Source organism: Colias croceus, chromosome Z (genome assembly GCF_905220415.1).
Source record: "Colias croceus chromosome Z, ilColCroc2.1".
In the NCBI taxonomy this organism is placed as follows: domain Eukaryota; kingdom Metazoa; phylum Arthropoda; class Insecta; order Lepidoptera; family Pieridae; genus Colias; species Colias croceus.
Genome location: NC_059568.1, coordinates 7,089,506 through 7,108,502, shown reverse-complemented (window position 1 = coordinate 7,108,502; position 18,997 = coordinate 7,089,506). Strand labels below are relative to the sequence as shown.

Sequence of the window (18,997 nt, the reverse complement as noted above, 5' to 3'; positions counted from 1 at the left end):
AGGACATTAAATATAATATATTATATGTATAATCAATGTATAATATATTATTACACCTATGCCAGCTTGTTGTGTTTAGTTAGGGAAAATCCTGCGGAAAAATTATATTTTTAATATTTAATTTGTTGCAACCAGGAATAAAATATAGAAAACAAAAACTAAAGATAATCTAGAGCATTTAAAGATTTTAATTAAAATATGTATTAAATTGGCCTCGTTTGAATTTTTCTCTTGTAAAGTGAGTAAAAATTAATTTCGATTTAAATATTGTTTGTCGTTTTGTTTAATTATTATACCCTTAATACATTGAGATATACATATGGAGACGACACCGCCTACATCACTTATGTTCCGCTCACCATAAGCCATAATGGCTTCTGGTGCGTTCTACGAGAGATCCCGGAGTCCCCGCTACCATGCTTTGGGTTTGGCCGTCGAGGAGGTTTTAGTGGGTAAGAATCCCACATGCTCTCTTTTTCCCCCAAAAGAGAGTATCTTTTGAAGATTTCCTCCCCGTTAACAAAAAAAAAGCCATAATGGCTTAACTGCACGCTCATTGTTTATTTTTTTTAAAGTTAAACGCATCAAATATGCCTTCGTGTGTGTTACGATATTGCACAAATAATACGGAAAAGTGCAAAGGAATAACTTTTCATCGGTAAGTACCTAACTAGATAATAATTTTTAAAAATTTGGTTAGAGCAAAAAAATGCGCCCCGCCCCAGTTCGATTCTACAGATTTCGACAGATTTTTTTCGTGGTGTCTCCTCCATACGTAGTAATATTATCTCAATGCCTTAATAGCATAAATTTTATAAGTTAATGATCATATTATTTAAAATTTTCTTAACATAGGAAACCCAGTTATTCATGGCACGATTTGCACTTTGCCGAATAGTTGCGCACCACTTGCGCACTTGTTGCGCAGGTTTGCATTCGTCTAGGATCGATGATCATATTATTGACATATAAGTTTTGACATATATGACGTGTGTGTTTTATGTGCATCTTCTGCTTTTTAAATTTTGTGTCGATTGGGAAAACGCACGTAAGTTATTTTATTACAAGAATATTGATAATTTGGAAAATTATAAAATATTTATTTCATAAAGAACTATTAAGATTTTGTTTTATTTACAATTACAGTTTGTTGCGGTATATGGGCGTCATTTAAATTTGTCTTCTGAAAATAACTACGATGACTGCTAAAGTAGTTTATCCAGCTTCTGGTCGTAAGTCGATGGTTTGGGCTTACGTGTTCTGGTTATTTGGGGGTATACTTGGCCTGCATCATTTCTATCTCCGTCGCGATAGACATGCTTTTGTATGGTGGTCAACCCTAGGTGGGTTTGGTATTGGATGGCTAGGGGAAGTATTTCGTATACCGCGTTATGTGAGAGATGCCAATGAAGATCCCCTGTACATCCAAGAACTAATCAACAGAATGCAACGGAACAAAAAGGTAAGTTTAATAGATCATTATTTTAGACCTACTTAACACTGTAACTATGGTTCTATTGGATTCTATTTTTGAAACTTATATTATTCTTCGAATAGAGGGGCAAATGAAATGCTTTGTATTTTTTATATGTAGTAATATGTTCAATTAAATAAATATTTGATTATGTGGGAAAATAGTTAGACAAAATTGTGTTCTCTATTGACTGCGTATTTCTTAAAGATCAGCACTTCTATTTGTCCTATTTTTGTTTATCTAACAAGTATTATTTCTATGCTTTTATAAAATGTGGTTCATTGTGTAACAATTCTAGGTACTTATTATTAAAATTCATACTGCTCCAAAGAAATGTTATACTTTTCTAGATTGAATCTTAACTATGGCATGGCAAATGCATATATGATGCTTTGTAAATATAAGTTCAGGTCTAAGAATGGGAAGATCAAGGTAGTCTCTTTGAAAGACTATTTTTATGCCTTTATCGTTGCAAGCAATGCGAATACAAATCAAAGGTCAACTTTAACAATAAAGGAACTACATTTCAATAGGAAATGTAGTTACATAGAGACATTGCTATTTTATAATACATCTCAAGTTCTTGTGCTATTTGTTGTATAATAAATTAAATCTCCTTCTAAATGCTATTTTATTTATGTATTTCTTTAGGCATACTTTTATCGTTCCAATTAACAGTTTCTTTGCACAATGGAATCTTTAATTTATTTTTTATCTTTACAACAGACATTGTGGAGATGGGGAGCTTTTGGTTAAGGTATTGTTAATAATGATTTTATACTAACATTTGGCATATCATTCATTGACTAACTCACATATTACATTATTGTATACTATAATTTGTGTGGAAACTAAATACATCTCTTACATTATTAAATTTTTTAAAGTTTTTGAAAATGTTGATGAAGATCTTCATTTTTAATAATTATCATATATTGTGAACATCATTCTGACATATATTTATTAGTGTTTATTGTTGGGTATTTTAGATAGAAATACATAATATATATCATTAATTTTCAAAGGAAAATCTTCATGTCATATAACATTTGCTTTTTATATCTTTTCACTACAACTCATTAACATTTATGCACTCATTTGTTAATGCATGTATAATGGATTTCAAAATATAATGTGTTTTACATACAATTATTCCTCAAGATGCAATACAATTTTTGTTACTCACTCTTATTTATACATTTAAGTCTATGATTGCAATAAATAACACTTTTAGCACATTCACAACTTATTGCACAAAACTAATATTTAAAAATAATTATTTACAAATTCAATATTTCAGGAATTGTATAGTTATTATGCATTGTATCTACCAATGTTTGCATATGCATGCTTTATATAAACAATTGCATTGAGAGTAATAGTTGAATTCTGTCACACAGCCTCCATTTTCAATGAATCGTTTCACTACAATGTTGATGGTTGGATACTCTTGGGGCCAGATGATGATGTTAGCTGTACCACCTGATGAATTTTGGGGGTTGAATCTCCGATATCTCAATTTGCTTGTCCCTGTTGTTGTTGCTCTTGGTAAGTTCGTATAATATAATTATAGTTAATCTATTTTAGGGAATTATATGTAAACTTTTAAAGAATAGACAAACTTGACTATTTTGTGACATAATCAGTTTATTATTATTCTTAAAATTTTTCCTAAAAATACCATAACTTATGTTTATCAGTGTTTAGTTATATTGTATGGAATATGTTTTGCCTTTCTAGGTGTATGGACAGTGGGTAATATTGGTCGTGAACAAGGCGGTCTGAAGTGGCCACTGTTAGCCGCGTTTGCAGCATATCCCGTAAGATATTATATCTATGATGAAATGGTCTGGTTCACCGCAATGGTTGTCACTTCAGCGCTCGCCTTTGACACGTTTTCCAAGGAATGGAGAAGGACTCCACGCAAACGGCATAATATTGCAAGGTAATGTTTATACTCTGGCTTTATTTATAGTTTTTTTATCATCTATATTGAGGGGAGTGGTTTATCACTCTGGAGTGCACTACTATAAAAGAGCTCTATCTGATAGAGAATAGAAGATTAAAACCTGCTTTGCAGTTTAATTTTAATACATTTTATTATCAATACAGAAAAGAAAAACTTGAATTATTGATTGATACATAAAAATATTAGAGTACCTTACAAATGTATAAGAGCAAACTTATAATGTGCTTAAAATTCGATTCTATCTTATGCTACATTCTCATAATGGGTTACATAATATTTGCAGAAGGGCTATTGTGTTGGGTGCTTGCGCGTGTTTGTACCTATCTCTGTGGTGCGGCTACTTGTACTTCCATGGCACCATAACGGACAGTGAGGGTGACGAAGTACCCATTTATGAGGCACTGCATCATTTCTTCACAAGTCCGTGGTAAGTTCATACTCAAATGTCTATAGTTTATGTGATTTTAGTGGGTTACTTTAAAAGACTAAAGACTTCAGCAATATTGTTTTTTGTTTATTAAAAATTAAAGGCTTTTGGATCGAATAATGTTTATGTTATGTAAATGTAAAAATAAACTATTGGTTTGTATTTTATTAGACACATACAAACCAGCAGCTTATTTTTAATCTCGAATTATAGCTAGATTTTTGTTTGTTTCTTGAAAACAAATCTATTTGTAGGTGGTTGGATGTAAAACAATGCCTTTTGGATACATATCAATACGCGCAGCATCACGGCTTGTATGAGGTGTGGAAACAAATCATAGATCTGTCTGATCCCCACGGTGAACAGAATGCCTATAAGGTACGTCTAAAGTATTTTTATAGATTTTTTTTTTCACTCAAGCCCTCTTATTACATGTATTACCTAGCAAGGGTACCTGAACCTCAATCCATTGTTATAAAAGTTCTGTATGAATTCATAAATAAAGATTAATTTGATTTGATGTGATTAGAAACTGCATTTGCGACTTACCTATCCATAATAATATTATAAATGCGAAAGTAACTCTGTCTGTTTGTCTGTTACTCAATCACGCCTAAACTATTGAACCAATTTTCATGAAATTAGGTATGGAGATATTTGCATACCCGAGAAAGGACATAGGCTACTTTTTATCCCAGAAAAATGATGCAATCCCGGAAATCGCACGGGAACGGGAACTATGCGGGTTTTTCTTTGACTGCGCGGGCGAAGCCGCGGTCGGAAAACTAGTCATTATCTAAACTAATATTACAAAGGGGAAAATGTGTGTTAAAGTATATGTAATGATTTCTCGGGAAGCGCTTTCAATCTTATACCCCATTTTCAGTTTCTAGCAGGCGAGATAGTAGTTGATTGCTTCTCTATTGACCATAAAAAATATACTGAACCAATGTCAAAAATCTTTCACTACTAAAATTTTTTATTTCAAGTAAATTCTTGCAAAGCTGGAGCCAGCAGCTAGTAAACTATAAATACCATGCTATAAAAAACAAGTTTTCAGGCCACATTTCAAAATCACAAGGATTTTTGTGATTGTTATTAATTTGTCTTATTGAAGATATGCTCATATGAATGTTTCATAAAAAATTCCTTACATTTTGCATAACAAACAGCAATTTTTATTATTTTGTATCTATACTGCTTTGCGAAGGTTTGAAACTGCTGTTTGCAATATATGTATAAATCTAAGTGCATATAACTACATATAGCTATCTTATTATAAATTGTGATCATCATTAATGGTTACCATATAAACTGGCTTTATTGCTTTTTATTTAAAGAAAATGTTGATTTGCTTTTATCACAAGTGATAACTGCGTTAAAAACAACCGACTTCAAACTTGCACTTGCAAAATTTACAAATACCTACAGACAAAAATACTCATAAAATAAAAACTACTGGGCCTATCCGAATAAAATTTTTATGGGACCAATTCGACACCATCCCGCATCGAACAAAAAAAGAATCACGTAAATCGGTTCAGAAACCTCGGAGTAATCGGTGTACATACATAAAAAAAAAAAATATACCGCCCGAATTGATAACTTCCTCCTTTTTTTTGAAGTCGGTTAAAAATTGTATTTTATAAATTACATCTGTATAAAATAACAAAAACTAAACATTGTAAAGAGATATAAGGAAGAATTAGACGTAAGAACACATGCACAGAGCAGCGCTAATTTCATTTATTGGCTATAGCGACATTTAGAAATAGAAATATTGTTTTAAAAATAGACGTTTGCAAATTTACCAATGCATTTTCAATGTGTTTCTCTATATCATGACAAATAGGTTACATTGCATTGCCCTCGTATTTCTCTTAAACATGATAAATAGGTTAAATCCTAAAGAAATTTCATGAATTGTTTACAGGTCCTCGGTTTAGGTCCAGATGCAACCCAGCAGGAAATAACATCCACATGGAGAAAATTGTCTCGTGAGAATCATCCAGACAAAGTGAAAGATGAGCTTCATAGACGGGCGGCCCAAGAGAAATTCATGGAAATACAGCAAGCTTACGAAATACTGTCTAACAGCAAACATCGAAGGAATAGACGCAATAAAAAAGACAATTCAGAACCAAAGTCTAGTGGGCGTAGTGAAATGTGACGAACGCTATACGAACTGACTCCGATAACTTCTAATCGTGCTATATTTGAACTCTTTGTCTATTTAACGTAATTCGCCGTGGCTTTTAGACTTTGAGATTTTATCTATTTAGAAACGAAAAATTTATAAAAATACAAAAAAAAAAAGTTATTGTAACAAAGTGGAAACTTTATTAGTAGAAATCTATTGTAATCTCTTTGACTCGCCGCTTAAAGGCGTTAAGTACTTACTTATATCTAGTGATTGTTTCTAGACGAACAATTTAACTATTAGTGCGTAGTACATCAACAGTTTGCTCAAATTTTAAATTCTAATATATTGTGGAGGTGTTATTGTTATAATTATTATAGAATGGTGTCGAGCATTTAATGTACCAAATATATGCAGAGCATTTAATAGAGTTAATTCAGTATTTACTCTATTTTTTAATATTTTTTATAAGGATTTTCTTGTAGTGTTGTAATTAATGAAATCGCGTTTATTTTTATACGTGTTAATTGTCTTTAATAGGGTTAGAACATATAGTAGATCTACAGTTGCTATTCTTTAAATTAATTAACTTTGATTTATCCAAAGCTACAAAAAGCAATTTAACGGAATATATCATAGTTTTAGAAGATTTATTTAAATGTTTTTAAAATATAATTATGGTCAATTGAGGCACTAGTTGAATATAATACTTGTAACGTAACATATTTTTATCAATGTTAATAACTTAAAATGGGAAGAGTTTCCTTTGATACAATTAAAGTTGTGGAAGCAACTTAAAAAGTCAAATGATTATTTAAGATAATGCAGAACTATGATATGTTTATATTCTGATACAGAGTAACGACGACAAAGCTATTTTCTTCACCACTTTTCACAAACCTGGAAGGCATTTTAACAACTTTTACCCTCGTATAAAATAATTATTATTATCGCAAAGAAGGCGAATGTGGCGACAGGACTATGATTTGACGACAATTTGATTTATCCTAATCATCGACTCTTAAGTCTATAGGAAATTGCGTCGCTACGTGCGCGCTAGCCCATAGAGTTGATGGGAGAGACAAAATTGTTGCGGAGACAAAAGTTGCTCTTGCGCGCTAGCTCTTATTGGCTCACCAATCACGACTATTTTAATTGTATCAAAGCTGTATTTTTCCTAATAATTTTTCGTGTGTATGAAAATACATTGATCGTTGTTAAATTATATATTTTTGTAAGAAAGGGGCTTATTATCTGGCGGTAATTAATGCCTGGCCCATTTGAATTGTAGTCTACACGTTATTTAATTACGTATCGCACATTTTTAGATCTTTTTTTTATTTTTAAGTAATCTTACCGGTTTCACAACTTCTAGATAAGTTCTGGTTAGCTTATCTGTGAGTTTAAATGACAATGTTTGAAATTATACGGCAAAATGAGTTATCAGTGACTATCAGATAATTGTGAAACTGGTCTTTAGTATTTTAGAGAAACTAAATGATATTTTTATTTATTAGATTTGATTGTAATAGGTAGTAGTAATCTCAATAAAACATTTATTTTATAATTACGTTATGACTGAATTAAGTTAATATTAATGTATTAATATTTATTAGTCTGTTAAATGTAAGTTTTACCTTTATTATTATTGTATGTTAATTTTTGATTTTTTAATATTTATATTTATTAGTCTTAATAGTATTTAAGGAATCAAATCGAGCATTCATATTCTAAAAATATTAAATGTATTAGAGGTATTTTAAATTATTATAACTGCTTATAAGCAATTCTGTGTGTTTTTTTTTTCAAGCCATTAAAATGCTATGTGGGTTGCATTATGTCCACATAATCAATAGAAATGTAATCCATAGAAGGATTATTTTTATGTATTTTATGAATTCTCTCAAAAATGCTAAGGTGATAATATAACGTTTGAATCGAGCGAGTGGCTGATTTTTAAGTCGTATGTGCATTTAATTAGTTATTAGGTTCATCGATAGTTCCAGTATTCTATTATAATTCATAATCCAAAGATATGAGAAATATTTAGCAGCATTCGTCAGTTTTGATGCTAAATAATGATGAAAATATTTTTTTCCCACCCACAAACATTTACTCTAATTACTCTATCGCATTTTAATAATAAAAGGTGTGAAAAGAGAAAAAAACCGGCCAAGTGCGAGTCGGACTCGCACAAGAAGGGTACTACGGACCTCCCTTAATATTAATATTTTTTAATTTTTATTATTTGTTGTTATATCGGCGGGAATACATCATTTGTGAAAATTTCAGCTTTCTTGCTTAAGAGATACAGCCTGGAGACATACAGCTAGCTCCTACAAGTCTCAGTAATAGATAGGGTCCCGTTTTACCGTTTCGGTACGGAACCCTAAATGTCCACAGATACTCTCTTTTCTTAATGTATTTATTAAATTAATTCTTATTTTTCTTAATCATGTTGTAGTTACAAACAGTTTCCACTATAATATAGTGGATATATGATATTATGAGAAGTGATGGGGAGAATTAATAAAAGACAATTTAATTTATTTATTTATTTTATTAAGGTATATAAGTACCCACATTTCATTCGAACCTATACACAGTCACAATAATATAGCCGTTCAAAATATTGCTAACATTGTAAGATTTGTAAGGTATTTGTATGGAAATACTACAAAATAAAATAAGGTGTCTACTATTTTATATCAAACTATTTGTTTTGTGGGGATATTTTAAAATAATAAAATGTTGTAAACTATAAAGTGGGCAAGAAATGTTACAACCGGTAATGGAACCACAAACTTCAATTTAATTAACTTTAGACAAAACAATGGCACGGAATTAATTTACAGGCTTATATAAAACTGATACACCATACATTTTATCGTGACTATTAATTTTAAGTAGTTACTACTGTCACATACATTATTTCGTTTATATCTTCTTCATATATATTTTTTACAATATCTTTTATATTTACAAGTTACATGGCAAACGAGGTTTGGTTTAATAAAACCTTATAAAACTAATAAACTATGTTAAGCAGTAAGTATAGTTGGAAATCGTTTGAGCTCGTTTTGTGCTTAAGACATCGCTCGTAAATGCTTATAATTAGTGTCTTTTATAATCTGCCATAAATAGATATTATTTATTATAGTCGTACCTTTGTATACACATATTTACAATAACTTAGACGTCGCTAGTGAATACTAGTCCTATGTCGAGAGGCAAGTACAAATGCCTATGTACAGATGAACCATACAAAGAGATGATGTGAGTCTGGCAAGGATCATCATAGTGAAAAAAATAAAAGTTGTACATTAAAATTCGTACGATTTCAAATGTACTGTGCAAATACCCAGTGTATTTTATATTCCAAGTTAAGTCGTTCAATCAGTACTTAGTAGAATAAAAAAAATATACATAAGCTTTGTATAAAATATGTAAATTATGGAATAAAAATTTTGTCTTTCATAATATTTAATGGCAATATAGTATCAAAAAATTCATCGACTTCATATGTTATTTCATTATTGAAACGTAAAAAATTAATCTAATTATCACAGTTTAAATTAAAATAATTTTTGCTTATAACAGAAACATAAACATAGCCTTCCTTAACCTATACATTATAATAAATAACTTATATTTGTGTTTTGTTTCCTATTAGCACTTAATACGATATAAAATTTTATACACATTATAGTTCATAACAGTTTTTACAAAATTAAGTAGGGGACATAACAAACTGGATTATAACTACAATAAAATTCTTAGTTTGATGATATTCAACAACTAACACTAGCCATCAACAAATGGCACAAAGAGCGCGCGTGCGCATTAAGTAGAAATGTTGTATTTTGAGAGATCAGTCTATAAAACACATAAAACATAACTTAACACTTAGTTTTTATACAGTCGTCTCATTTCGGCGCAAGGGTTGCAGTTCCCGCTGCAAATCGTTATAGTATTCGTGATCAGACATCGATTCCTCTTCCACAGATCTCTGAGGTAAATATTTACTCGTCGTAGGTCGTGGGGTGGATTCGCTGCCGCTTCCTTCGCTGGGACACTCCAACGGCAAGGGTTCCGTGGGAATCCCAATAGTCTGCGCCGGTATACTTTGATCTGACATCAAGTACTCAGGATTATCTATGCATCTTTTTGATGCCGCGAAGCCACTGTAACACATATCTTTCACATCCTGCCCTTCGCCTCCTTCACCTATTAAGTCCATATAGGCTGAGGCATTTTGTGTGTGTTGTGGTGATGGCATCAAATAATCGTCTTCATCCAACGGCAAATTGAGTTTCAAGTTACCTACTTGTGCGTCTTTTGTTTTAGACATACTATCGAATTTGCTTTCATCATCTGGTCTCGATTTCATAGGGTCACTGCAATATCTCGAGCTCGAACTATCCGAAGCGCAAACGCCATTGTTGTAGTAATGTCGCACTTCTGTTCCGTCTGAATTGTTTGTGTTGTTATAGCGTAGAAGATCTTGATCCCACGTTTCGGGTTTATTTCCAGCGTCACTCGTCGCGCCTTCTGGACTTATAACGTTATTCGTCCAAGAGGAAGACGCACCAGGTTTCAACGACCCCGTATGTGTTTCTACACCTGTGGTGACTACGGAGTTTGTTGTTGCAGTGTCAGGTAAATTCTTAAATTTGGGTTGTAGGTATTCATCTGCTTCCACTAATGGTTCGGGGCCATCCATTGCTGATGAAAGATTTCTTATCAATTCCTTTTCATCCTGAAAAAAACAAAGATTTCACTATATAGTTCAAACATTAAAAAAATGTGTGTTTTGATTACGTTGATTCACATTTTCATGAACGTTATTTATACAGAACGTTATTTAATTAAATAAAAAGAAATCAAAATAAGCAATATAAACGCACCTGCGTAGAATAGGAGGGGAGACGCATAAATTTATCACCAGGAATAACAAGATATCGTCCCGGGTCTCTGGCCATTTCTGCGAACGTGTCTGCCAATTGTTTAAATGTCGGTCGACTATCAGCATCCAACATCCAGCAGGATACCATTACACAGTAGATATCCAATGTGCAAATGGCAGGCTGTGGCAGTTTAAGACCATTTTCAATAAGTTCAGGTACGTTTCTAGCAGAAATATTTGCATAAGGTCTCGCACCGTAGCTCAATATTTCCCATATGGTCACACCGAAAGCCCATACATCACTTTTGTGTGTAAATATCCTGTGTTGAACACATTCTAGAGCTAACCATTTAATTGGCATTTTCCCACCCGCTGCTTTGTACTCATCTTCATTTATATCTAATAACTTAGCTAAACCAAAATCTGTTATTTTTACACAGTTTGGTGTTTGTACTAAAACGTTTCGTGCTGCTAAGTCCCTGTGTACTAAACGTTTCTCTTCTAAATAGGCCATTCCACGAGCAATCTGGGTGCACCAATTGAGGAATGCTTTTGATCCTATTTTTTCTTTGTGAGTTCTTACATAGTCTAGTAAGCATCCTAATGGCATTAACTGAGTAATCAACATCATTTGATTAGTCATACAAACGGCAAGCAATTGCAACAAGTTCGGATGTTCAACACTGGCCATAATATATGCTTCTTCCAAAAACTCCTTGCTGGTGTTTGCACCTGTTCCTTCTTTTAAGACCTTTATCGCAACAGGGATCTTTACATTTGCACCTTCTGGAACCCAAACACCTTTATATACTTTTCCAAATGCACCGAACCCAAGCATTCCACCTCTTCTTAATTCAGCTTCCTTTACAATTCGAAGTTTAGCTAAGTTTGGTTTTACATTTGTTGGACGAAGGGGTTCATTGTCTTCACAACCAGTTAAAACCATTGTCATTTTAACTGCTTCTTTCTTGGCTTTTGCTTTTTGTCGACAGGTATATCCGACAATTGCAAGAATGACTAGTAGGATAAATGCCAAAACTAAAATAATTACTAGAACTGTTGGTATTTTTGCAGTTGCCATTGCAGGTGGACCATTTGCTAGAGCTGAACAATATGGTTCATCAATGGGATTTTGCAATTGTTCGTCAAAATAAATTTTGTGTGGTATATCTTCTGGGCAAGAATCAGTACAATTAAACGGTCTTGCATTTGTGTCACTCAAAAATATTTTCAGATTTTGACACTTTATGCAATCAGTGGACAAAGGGCCCGTACATCCACGGCATTCATGATGACACGGTGTGCATATTCTACTCGTTTCATCCGTGAAATGATCTGTTGGGCACTCATCTTCACACTGATCTCCGCGCTTAAATCCATTGCACACTTGACATACTTGTTCATGTATACCGAATCCAGTACATTTTCTACATAAAGGATGGCATTTTCGACATACTACTTTTACTTTTCCTTCTAAAGGTTTCACGTTTCCAACCCATTCATTGTAATAGCCATCAGGACACGGTTCATTCTCTTTAAGGCAACTTTCAACGGTGGCTTCCACACTGATAATAGCCTTTTTGCAAGAGTTGCATCCACCTTCACCAACTGTGTTTGCTGGCCCTGTGCATCCATTAAAACAGTTTGTATGACAAGGTTGGCAAGTGCCATTTTCAGAAGGATATCTTGAATCTGGACACTCCGCCACGCAGTAAGGTCCATCGCGCACGTGTCTGCATCTTGTACAATTTGCACGACTTGGCCCACTGCATCCGTCAAGGCATTCCGAATGACATTGTTTGCACGTTTTTGCTCCTGCTTTATAAAGCCTGAAATAAGATAATAAAAATTATTAGATACATACTTTTAACGAAAAATTGATGGTTCACACCAAAATCAAAATCATGAAATCATAAAAATAATAAGATGTTTATGGAGAATTCGCAATGCATGGTTTTAAATCTTTTACATAGATTCTTAGGTTAAGAAAGTGATAGTGACAGACTTGCACAATATGATATACTAACCCAGGGTGTACGCTGCAGTTTTGGATGCATATATCGCCGAACTTGTAGTTTTCACACGAGAGACACTGGTCAGGGCCTGGGCCCCAACAGCCGTCGGATGAACATTGGTCATCACAAACCATATTTGCTTTTTCTGAAAAACAATCTAGTTATAGCACAAATACATGCAGACAATAGAAAAAAGTGAGCCTTTTCTGGTCAACTTTCGCAAATGGTGTGATGTGTTCATTATTAGTAATGGTTAGTTGGGAGGTGTCAGTATGTAATTAAACAAAGAAAACTGTCGCTTGCTATAAAAAAGAACAAAAAAATCGCTATGCATTTAAACTAAGACATAAATTTATAATTTATATAAATATTATGAATTTAAACTATTTGAGGATCCTCAACGAAAAAAAAAATCACGCCAGGCAGTAATACTCACCACAAGTTCTCAGGTCTCCATTCTTCTGTATAATTTGTTTATGATCTTTCGATTTTACAAGTTTATTCCAGGCTATTTTATCAGCGAAACATAGGTGTCTATTTTCCATTATAGCAATCGCACCTGAGTTTACTCGTTTCAAAGACTTTAAACCTAACGATTTCAATGAAGTCTTGACGATGTATAATGAAGCAAAAAGATTCTCGACAACTTGACGCCCTCCTATAACTTCTAAATTTCGAAAGTATGATAGGCTTGTAAAATTTGGATGGTGGGCTTGAACATTCAAATAGCCAGTTACTTCTCGCACTGTACTAAATATTTCAAGAGCATCTGGCTCCATTTTCAAGTAGCGATCTCCAAACGAGTAATCAGGATTTATTTGCTGAAAGCCTGTAAATGTCATTTCCAGAATTTCTATTGATCCGTCGATAATCGTGCAGTCTTTAAAACTGTCGATATTCCCCGAATGAATGGGCCTTTCTGCACGACATGTTTTTGGACAAGTAACATTGCAAGGTATACATTCGCCATTAACCGCAGTTTTGTTTGGTGGACAACTGCGCACGCATGCTCCATTATCTTTCAATAGATGTTCTGGACAGTTTCGAACACATGTCGCTCCATAGGCGTACTTTCCGTTAGGATTGGGTTCCCAGGAATAAGTCGTTGGATTATACTTCTGCATTTGTGGGCATTCTTGAGAACATGTTCCTTCATCGTAGAAATTTCGACAGGCGAGACACTGGCTTGGCAACGGTCCTGTACAACCCCCGGCGCAAAAAGTATTGCAACAATCACGCGGGTTAGGTCCAAAACATCGTCCTTGGGCGCATTGTGGACTACAGTTTGTTTTAGAAAACTTCTGGCAGTTATGCGGTCCATCGCCCCAACAGCCAGCCTCACAACTCGGATGGCATGGCGGACATTCTCTTTCGTTTACCTTAAATGTATAAACGAAAACATACGTCGCATTGACGCCCGTTATAATTTCATCCCAGTTAATTGTCTTGACGTGGCACAAGTTGAAATTATTATAAATTCCAACACTACCTCGAAGAACGTCTCGTAATGCAGGCAGCTCTAAAGTGAAAGCTGAAGACATCGTAACCAAAAGTGCGAATTCCTCTTCTCTCACATTTAATTTAAAAAGTGTTCTGCCGCGTATAATTTGTAACTGTGGCAAAACTATGTGTGCAACTTTTACATACGAAATGAGAACATATCCGGTGACTTCCCTAATATGTTGCAGGAAAGACAAGTCCATGGTTTCATTTTCAAGCCATGTAAGTTCCAGATTGCCATCGACGTATGTACAATTAGTGAATCTGTCGCGCAGATTTCTGTAGTGGGTGTCGCGGTTTGAGGGCACTGACATCCGGCCGTTTGTCCCGATGCATACTGGAAAGAAAGAAAAATTCAATGTTAATAAATTTCAAACGCAATACCACTTTTTTGGTAGAACTAAACATGTAACAGTTTCTTTAAAATTTAAAATCAAATAAAGATCGTGTTAAGTGAAATTCACATCCATTAAGTAGGATAAAACAAATTGTTACATGGTGTTTTATCCTACTTAAAAATGCGCTCGTTTGATTCTTTTTTTTTATTTTTTTTTCTTTAATAAACTTACATTGAACTAGTCAGAGAGTTAGGAAATAGCACACGTATAACGAAGAGGCGGTTACGAGTGGGCGGGCTCCGAAACCAGTTTCTTCTACTACGCTACACTTTAGACCGCTATATAATATGAGACTAAATATTACTATAGTTACAATGCTGCTTAGAACCGCGTCGCAATATGATCGTTTCTAATGTTGCATGACATGTTACACGCAATTTATATATTGCTACATTTACACGCGCATACAGCATAAATTATTTAAAATATATCTTTATCATCCGGATGGTATGTTAAAAATAGTAATCGTACATTCAAAAGCTGAAAGCCTTTAAAGCTTCCTACATTTAAAAATCAAACACTTAAAATGTTTTATGAGTTCTATTGATTCTGTGTATTGATTGATGTCCATTTTGACGGTTCACCTTTACAACGAAATGTGTATACAAAGGAGATAGGTACAGTACTAGCCACGGGGTAAATTTTACCTGCTTTACAGATAATAGTATTTTAAGGACCACTAGAGGTGGGCCAGGCGTCATTCGATACGCTTACATTTTTGAAAGCAGGTAAATATAAACGATCGCTAGAATCTACCGAGACACGTTGTTCGAGATGTGAAATTGTTTTAAAAATATATTGCACCCGACCACGACGTTTTACATGTGCTAACTTATATTACCTACTTTCTCAAGGCTCTTGCCATATCTGCTTAAAGTAATGACCAATTGTGTATCGAAACTTCGCGAATGGATACGATGTATTCACAACTGATTAATCAATATGATTTCGATATATTCTTTATGTACTAATATTAACATATTATTACTATAATTATAGCTGTACATCATTTTAAAGCATGGTTTTAAATCAGGGGTCATATAAGATGGTTTTGATAAAATTTTCTCTATCAATAAACCAAACAACAGTTAAAGTGTAAAAAAGCACAAAGAATGATCAAGCATCGTATAATATTTGTAGGTTTCATCACAGCGACATGGTTTGTAAACATGTATAAAGTTGGCAAGGTGCCTCCCACGTCCACACTCCACAGCCGATTTCAAATGTCGCTGGATAGAGCGAACGCGTTTGTTTTATGAACGTTGGATTTGGTGAATCGGCGTGTGGGTAGAAAAATCCGGTGTCCGGTCGACCCAGATGCGGGCACCATGCCGATGACATGGGCGATAGTATTGACGTGTGGACGTTGCACGTCGCGCTGACTGCCCCCGTGTGACACCTTTCTGTCCGACACGATTACATCGCAATTAATCGACGAACGAATAGTTTGCTCAAATAATTCGCAATCAAAACTATTTCCCGTCATTAGCGAGGTCTCATGTCCGAAAGTATCTCTGCAATTTCCTCTTCTCAGTCCGCAGTCGCTATTTCGCTTGTCTTTTCTTAACCAATCGTTCAACTCGAGTGCCTATAAAAGCTTAGCATGTAAAGCTCCGCGACTGGTTTGTCTCAGGCGAATGTTTTTATCCAGTTACTTGCATTCTGAAGCACTGGAACCAGTTTTGATCCACTAACATTTCATTCGGGCAACTCTACCTTTCACTACAATCTCTCATTGTGTACGATAAATCGTACGGATTGCTTTTATGAGACAAAACAACAAAGATTTCACATGTATTTGATTTTAGATGATTGCAGTGATTCTATAAAGAGATAATGAGCGGTGGAAACTGATTTGATACAGAAATTTATTTAACTATTTAAATATACTTACAGGTAAACAACTTCCATACATATTCCAGTAAAAGTTGTTCCGGCGATCAAAGAACCGTATAAAAACTTATAAAAGTTTTATAGGTATCAATGCGTTCAGCTGGTAAATGAAAGCTGTTATTTTAAATTCAGACCAGTATTGTAAAAAAATTACTGCATTTCTATAGGTAGTGTATAAATTAAGAATTAACGACATTCTCATTTAGAGTCACGTAATGGTTTGAATCAGTATGTTTCAAAGTTTCGAATATAATATGTTATTACGAATTGATGGAAGAAACTATTTGTGGAAATATACGTGTTAAACCAGATATGTAAATAGGTTGCTTCGTACCATTTTCATTGATGGATTTTTAAATGCATTCGACAAACGTCTTTTTGATTTAAAATGATGCACAAAGTAATATTTTAACATCATACTGCGCATTAAAATATGTATTATATGAGCGTTAACGAACTTTAGAGTTAAACATGTACATATTCGAACGAATAATATATGCCAATGAATTAAGCATGTTGCAGTAAATGTGAACCTCTACAAAATGTTCTAGATTGTATTTATATAATAACAAGTGGTCCGCCCCGGCTTCGCCCGTGGTACATATTTCGCAATAAAAGGTAGCCTATGTCCTTTCTCGGGTATCAAAATATCTCCATACCAAATTTCATGAAAATTGGTTCAGTAGTTTAGGCGTGATTAAGTAACAGACAGACAGACAGAGTTACTTTCGCATTTATAATATTAGTATGGATGTTTCTTAACACGAAGGTAGGTACGGCGGGATGTCGTACTGTGACTTATGACAATATGTTTGTGACGCGTGTTCACATCCCGACACGAGCCTTCTTCGAGCCTTATTCTGAATATTACATATTTATTTGTATTTTGTATCATTATTGATTATTAGCAAAAACATCGTTGCATGTATTTCTAATTGATAAGTATTTTTGATTGATTTTTTCTATTCTAAAGTGTGAAAATGCGCATGTTGGAGTGTTTGCACTTTTGTTTACGTAATTAAAATAATCATTCCGGAAAAAGGCTTATTTAAACACAATATATTAGTGTGTAAAAATTTATATTTTCGTTGCTAAAATGGATTTAATATTTTAGCTGAATGTTTTTGTCGAAATCTTAAATCTCAATCGATGACTTTTGCAAACATTAAACTGATCGAATCTAAAGATAGTCGTCATCGTTCGTTCGTAATTTTTAATTATTTCGAAATCTAGAAGAGTCATCCGGGTCAAGAAACTTCAGCATCTCATTATAACCTGATTGAGCTAATATGGCCGTTAATTCATACTTTCAAGAGATATTTTGTCGTATCCATATAGTAAAAATCCATAAATAACGTAATAAACAGCGATAAAATTGAAAATGTTAATTGATATGTTAATAAATTAATATACCATCATCTAAGAATCTGGTATTTTACTTTACTCGTGTAGATGTGTGACGCGTGACAAAAATACTTTTATATCGCGAAACATATTAGAATGATAAAATTCAAATTTATACATACTTATGTTTCTATAATTCTTATAAATATATTTTAAATTAAATTTTTTGCTTGTTTTTCAAATTTGCTTGTTAATTATATCTATAAATAGCAGTGTCATAAATGGCATTTTATAAGGCCAAAACCAAAGGATTGCATTAGAAATAATATGTATGATTATTGATTAGGTATATAAAATTAATCACGGTTTATATAAGCATATATTTTTAAAACGTATAAATAAATCCGTATATTTCAATCTCCCTTATTTCCAAAATAAAGCTTTGGTCAGGAATACATTCTAAAGGCACAGAAGAACTAATAAACATATAGACTACAGGCCCGTGTTGAAAAAATTATGGGTCATTTGACCCACCAGGTGACCTATCTAGAACGATATAAGAGCATTAAATAATAAGATTCAGCACTATGACATCACTTGTAAGCTGTCCACCTGAGTGCAGATGAGAATTCGAAAGTTCAGGTAGGTAGAGATTTTTCCTCTTGTCTCCATTAATTTTGTACGGCGTTGCGGAATAATGGATTAAAAGCAGTATAGAAATAGTATGACACTGATGCCGTACAAAATCAAATGACCAAATTTACCCCGGCAACTCAAAAATAAAAATAAATTCCGACTTTGTGGACCACCATTTTTGTACGGCATCTGTGTCATACTATTTCTATACTGCTTTTAATCCATTATTCCGCAACGTCGTACAAAAATCATGGAGACAAGGGGAGAAAATCTCTACCTGAACTTTCGAATTCTC

At 33.6% G+C, this 18,997-nt stretch overlaps 2 protein-coding genes across 3 annotated transcripts in view; one reads left to right on the top strand and one right to left on the bottom strand.

The window, feature by feature from the left end:
* The first annotated feature begins 938 nt into the window (after positions 1–938).
* On the top strand, positions 939–7,797 carry LOC123705289 (dnaJ homolog subfamily C member 22). Its single transcript, XM_045654021.1, has 7 exons — positions 939–1,048; positions 1,147–1,462; positions 2,875–3,022; positions 3,215–3,419; positions 3,727–3,870; positions 4,125–4,248; positions 5,804–7,797. Exons 2-7 carry the CDS (start codon positions 1,199–1,201, stop codon positions 6,038–6,040), a joined length of 1,122 nt encoding a protein of 373 aa, XP_045509977.1. The 5' UTR covers positions 939–1,048; positions 1,147–1,198; the 3' UTR covers positions 6,041–7,797.
* Positions 7,798–8,550: 753 nt separating this feature from the next.
* The window catches only part of LOC123704916 (epidermal growth factor receptor), a 73,633-nt gene continuing 63,186 nt past the window's right edge, over positions 8,551–18,997 (bottom strand). For both annotated transcript variants that reach the window (XM_045653407.1, XM_045653406.1), the window contains exons 2-5: positions 13,368–14,768; positions 12,944–13,076; positions 10,918–12,745; positions 8,551–10,769 (exon numbers count right to left, since the gene is read on the bottom strand). In XM_045653407.1, the coding sequence (XP_045509363.1) occupies positions 9,924–10,769; positions 10,918–12,745; positions 12,944–13,076; positions 13,368–14,768 (4,208 nt within the window). In that variant the 3' untranslated portion in view covers positions 8,551–9,923. The remainder of the gene's footprint in view (positions 10,770–10,917; positions 12,746–12,943; positions 13,077–13,367; positions 14,769–18,997) is intronic.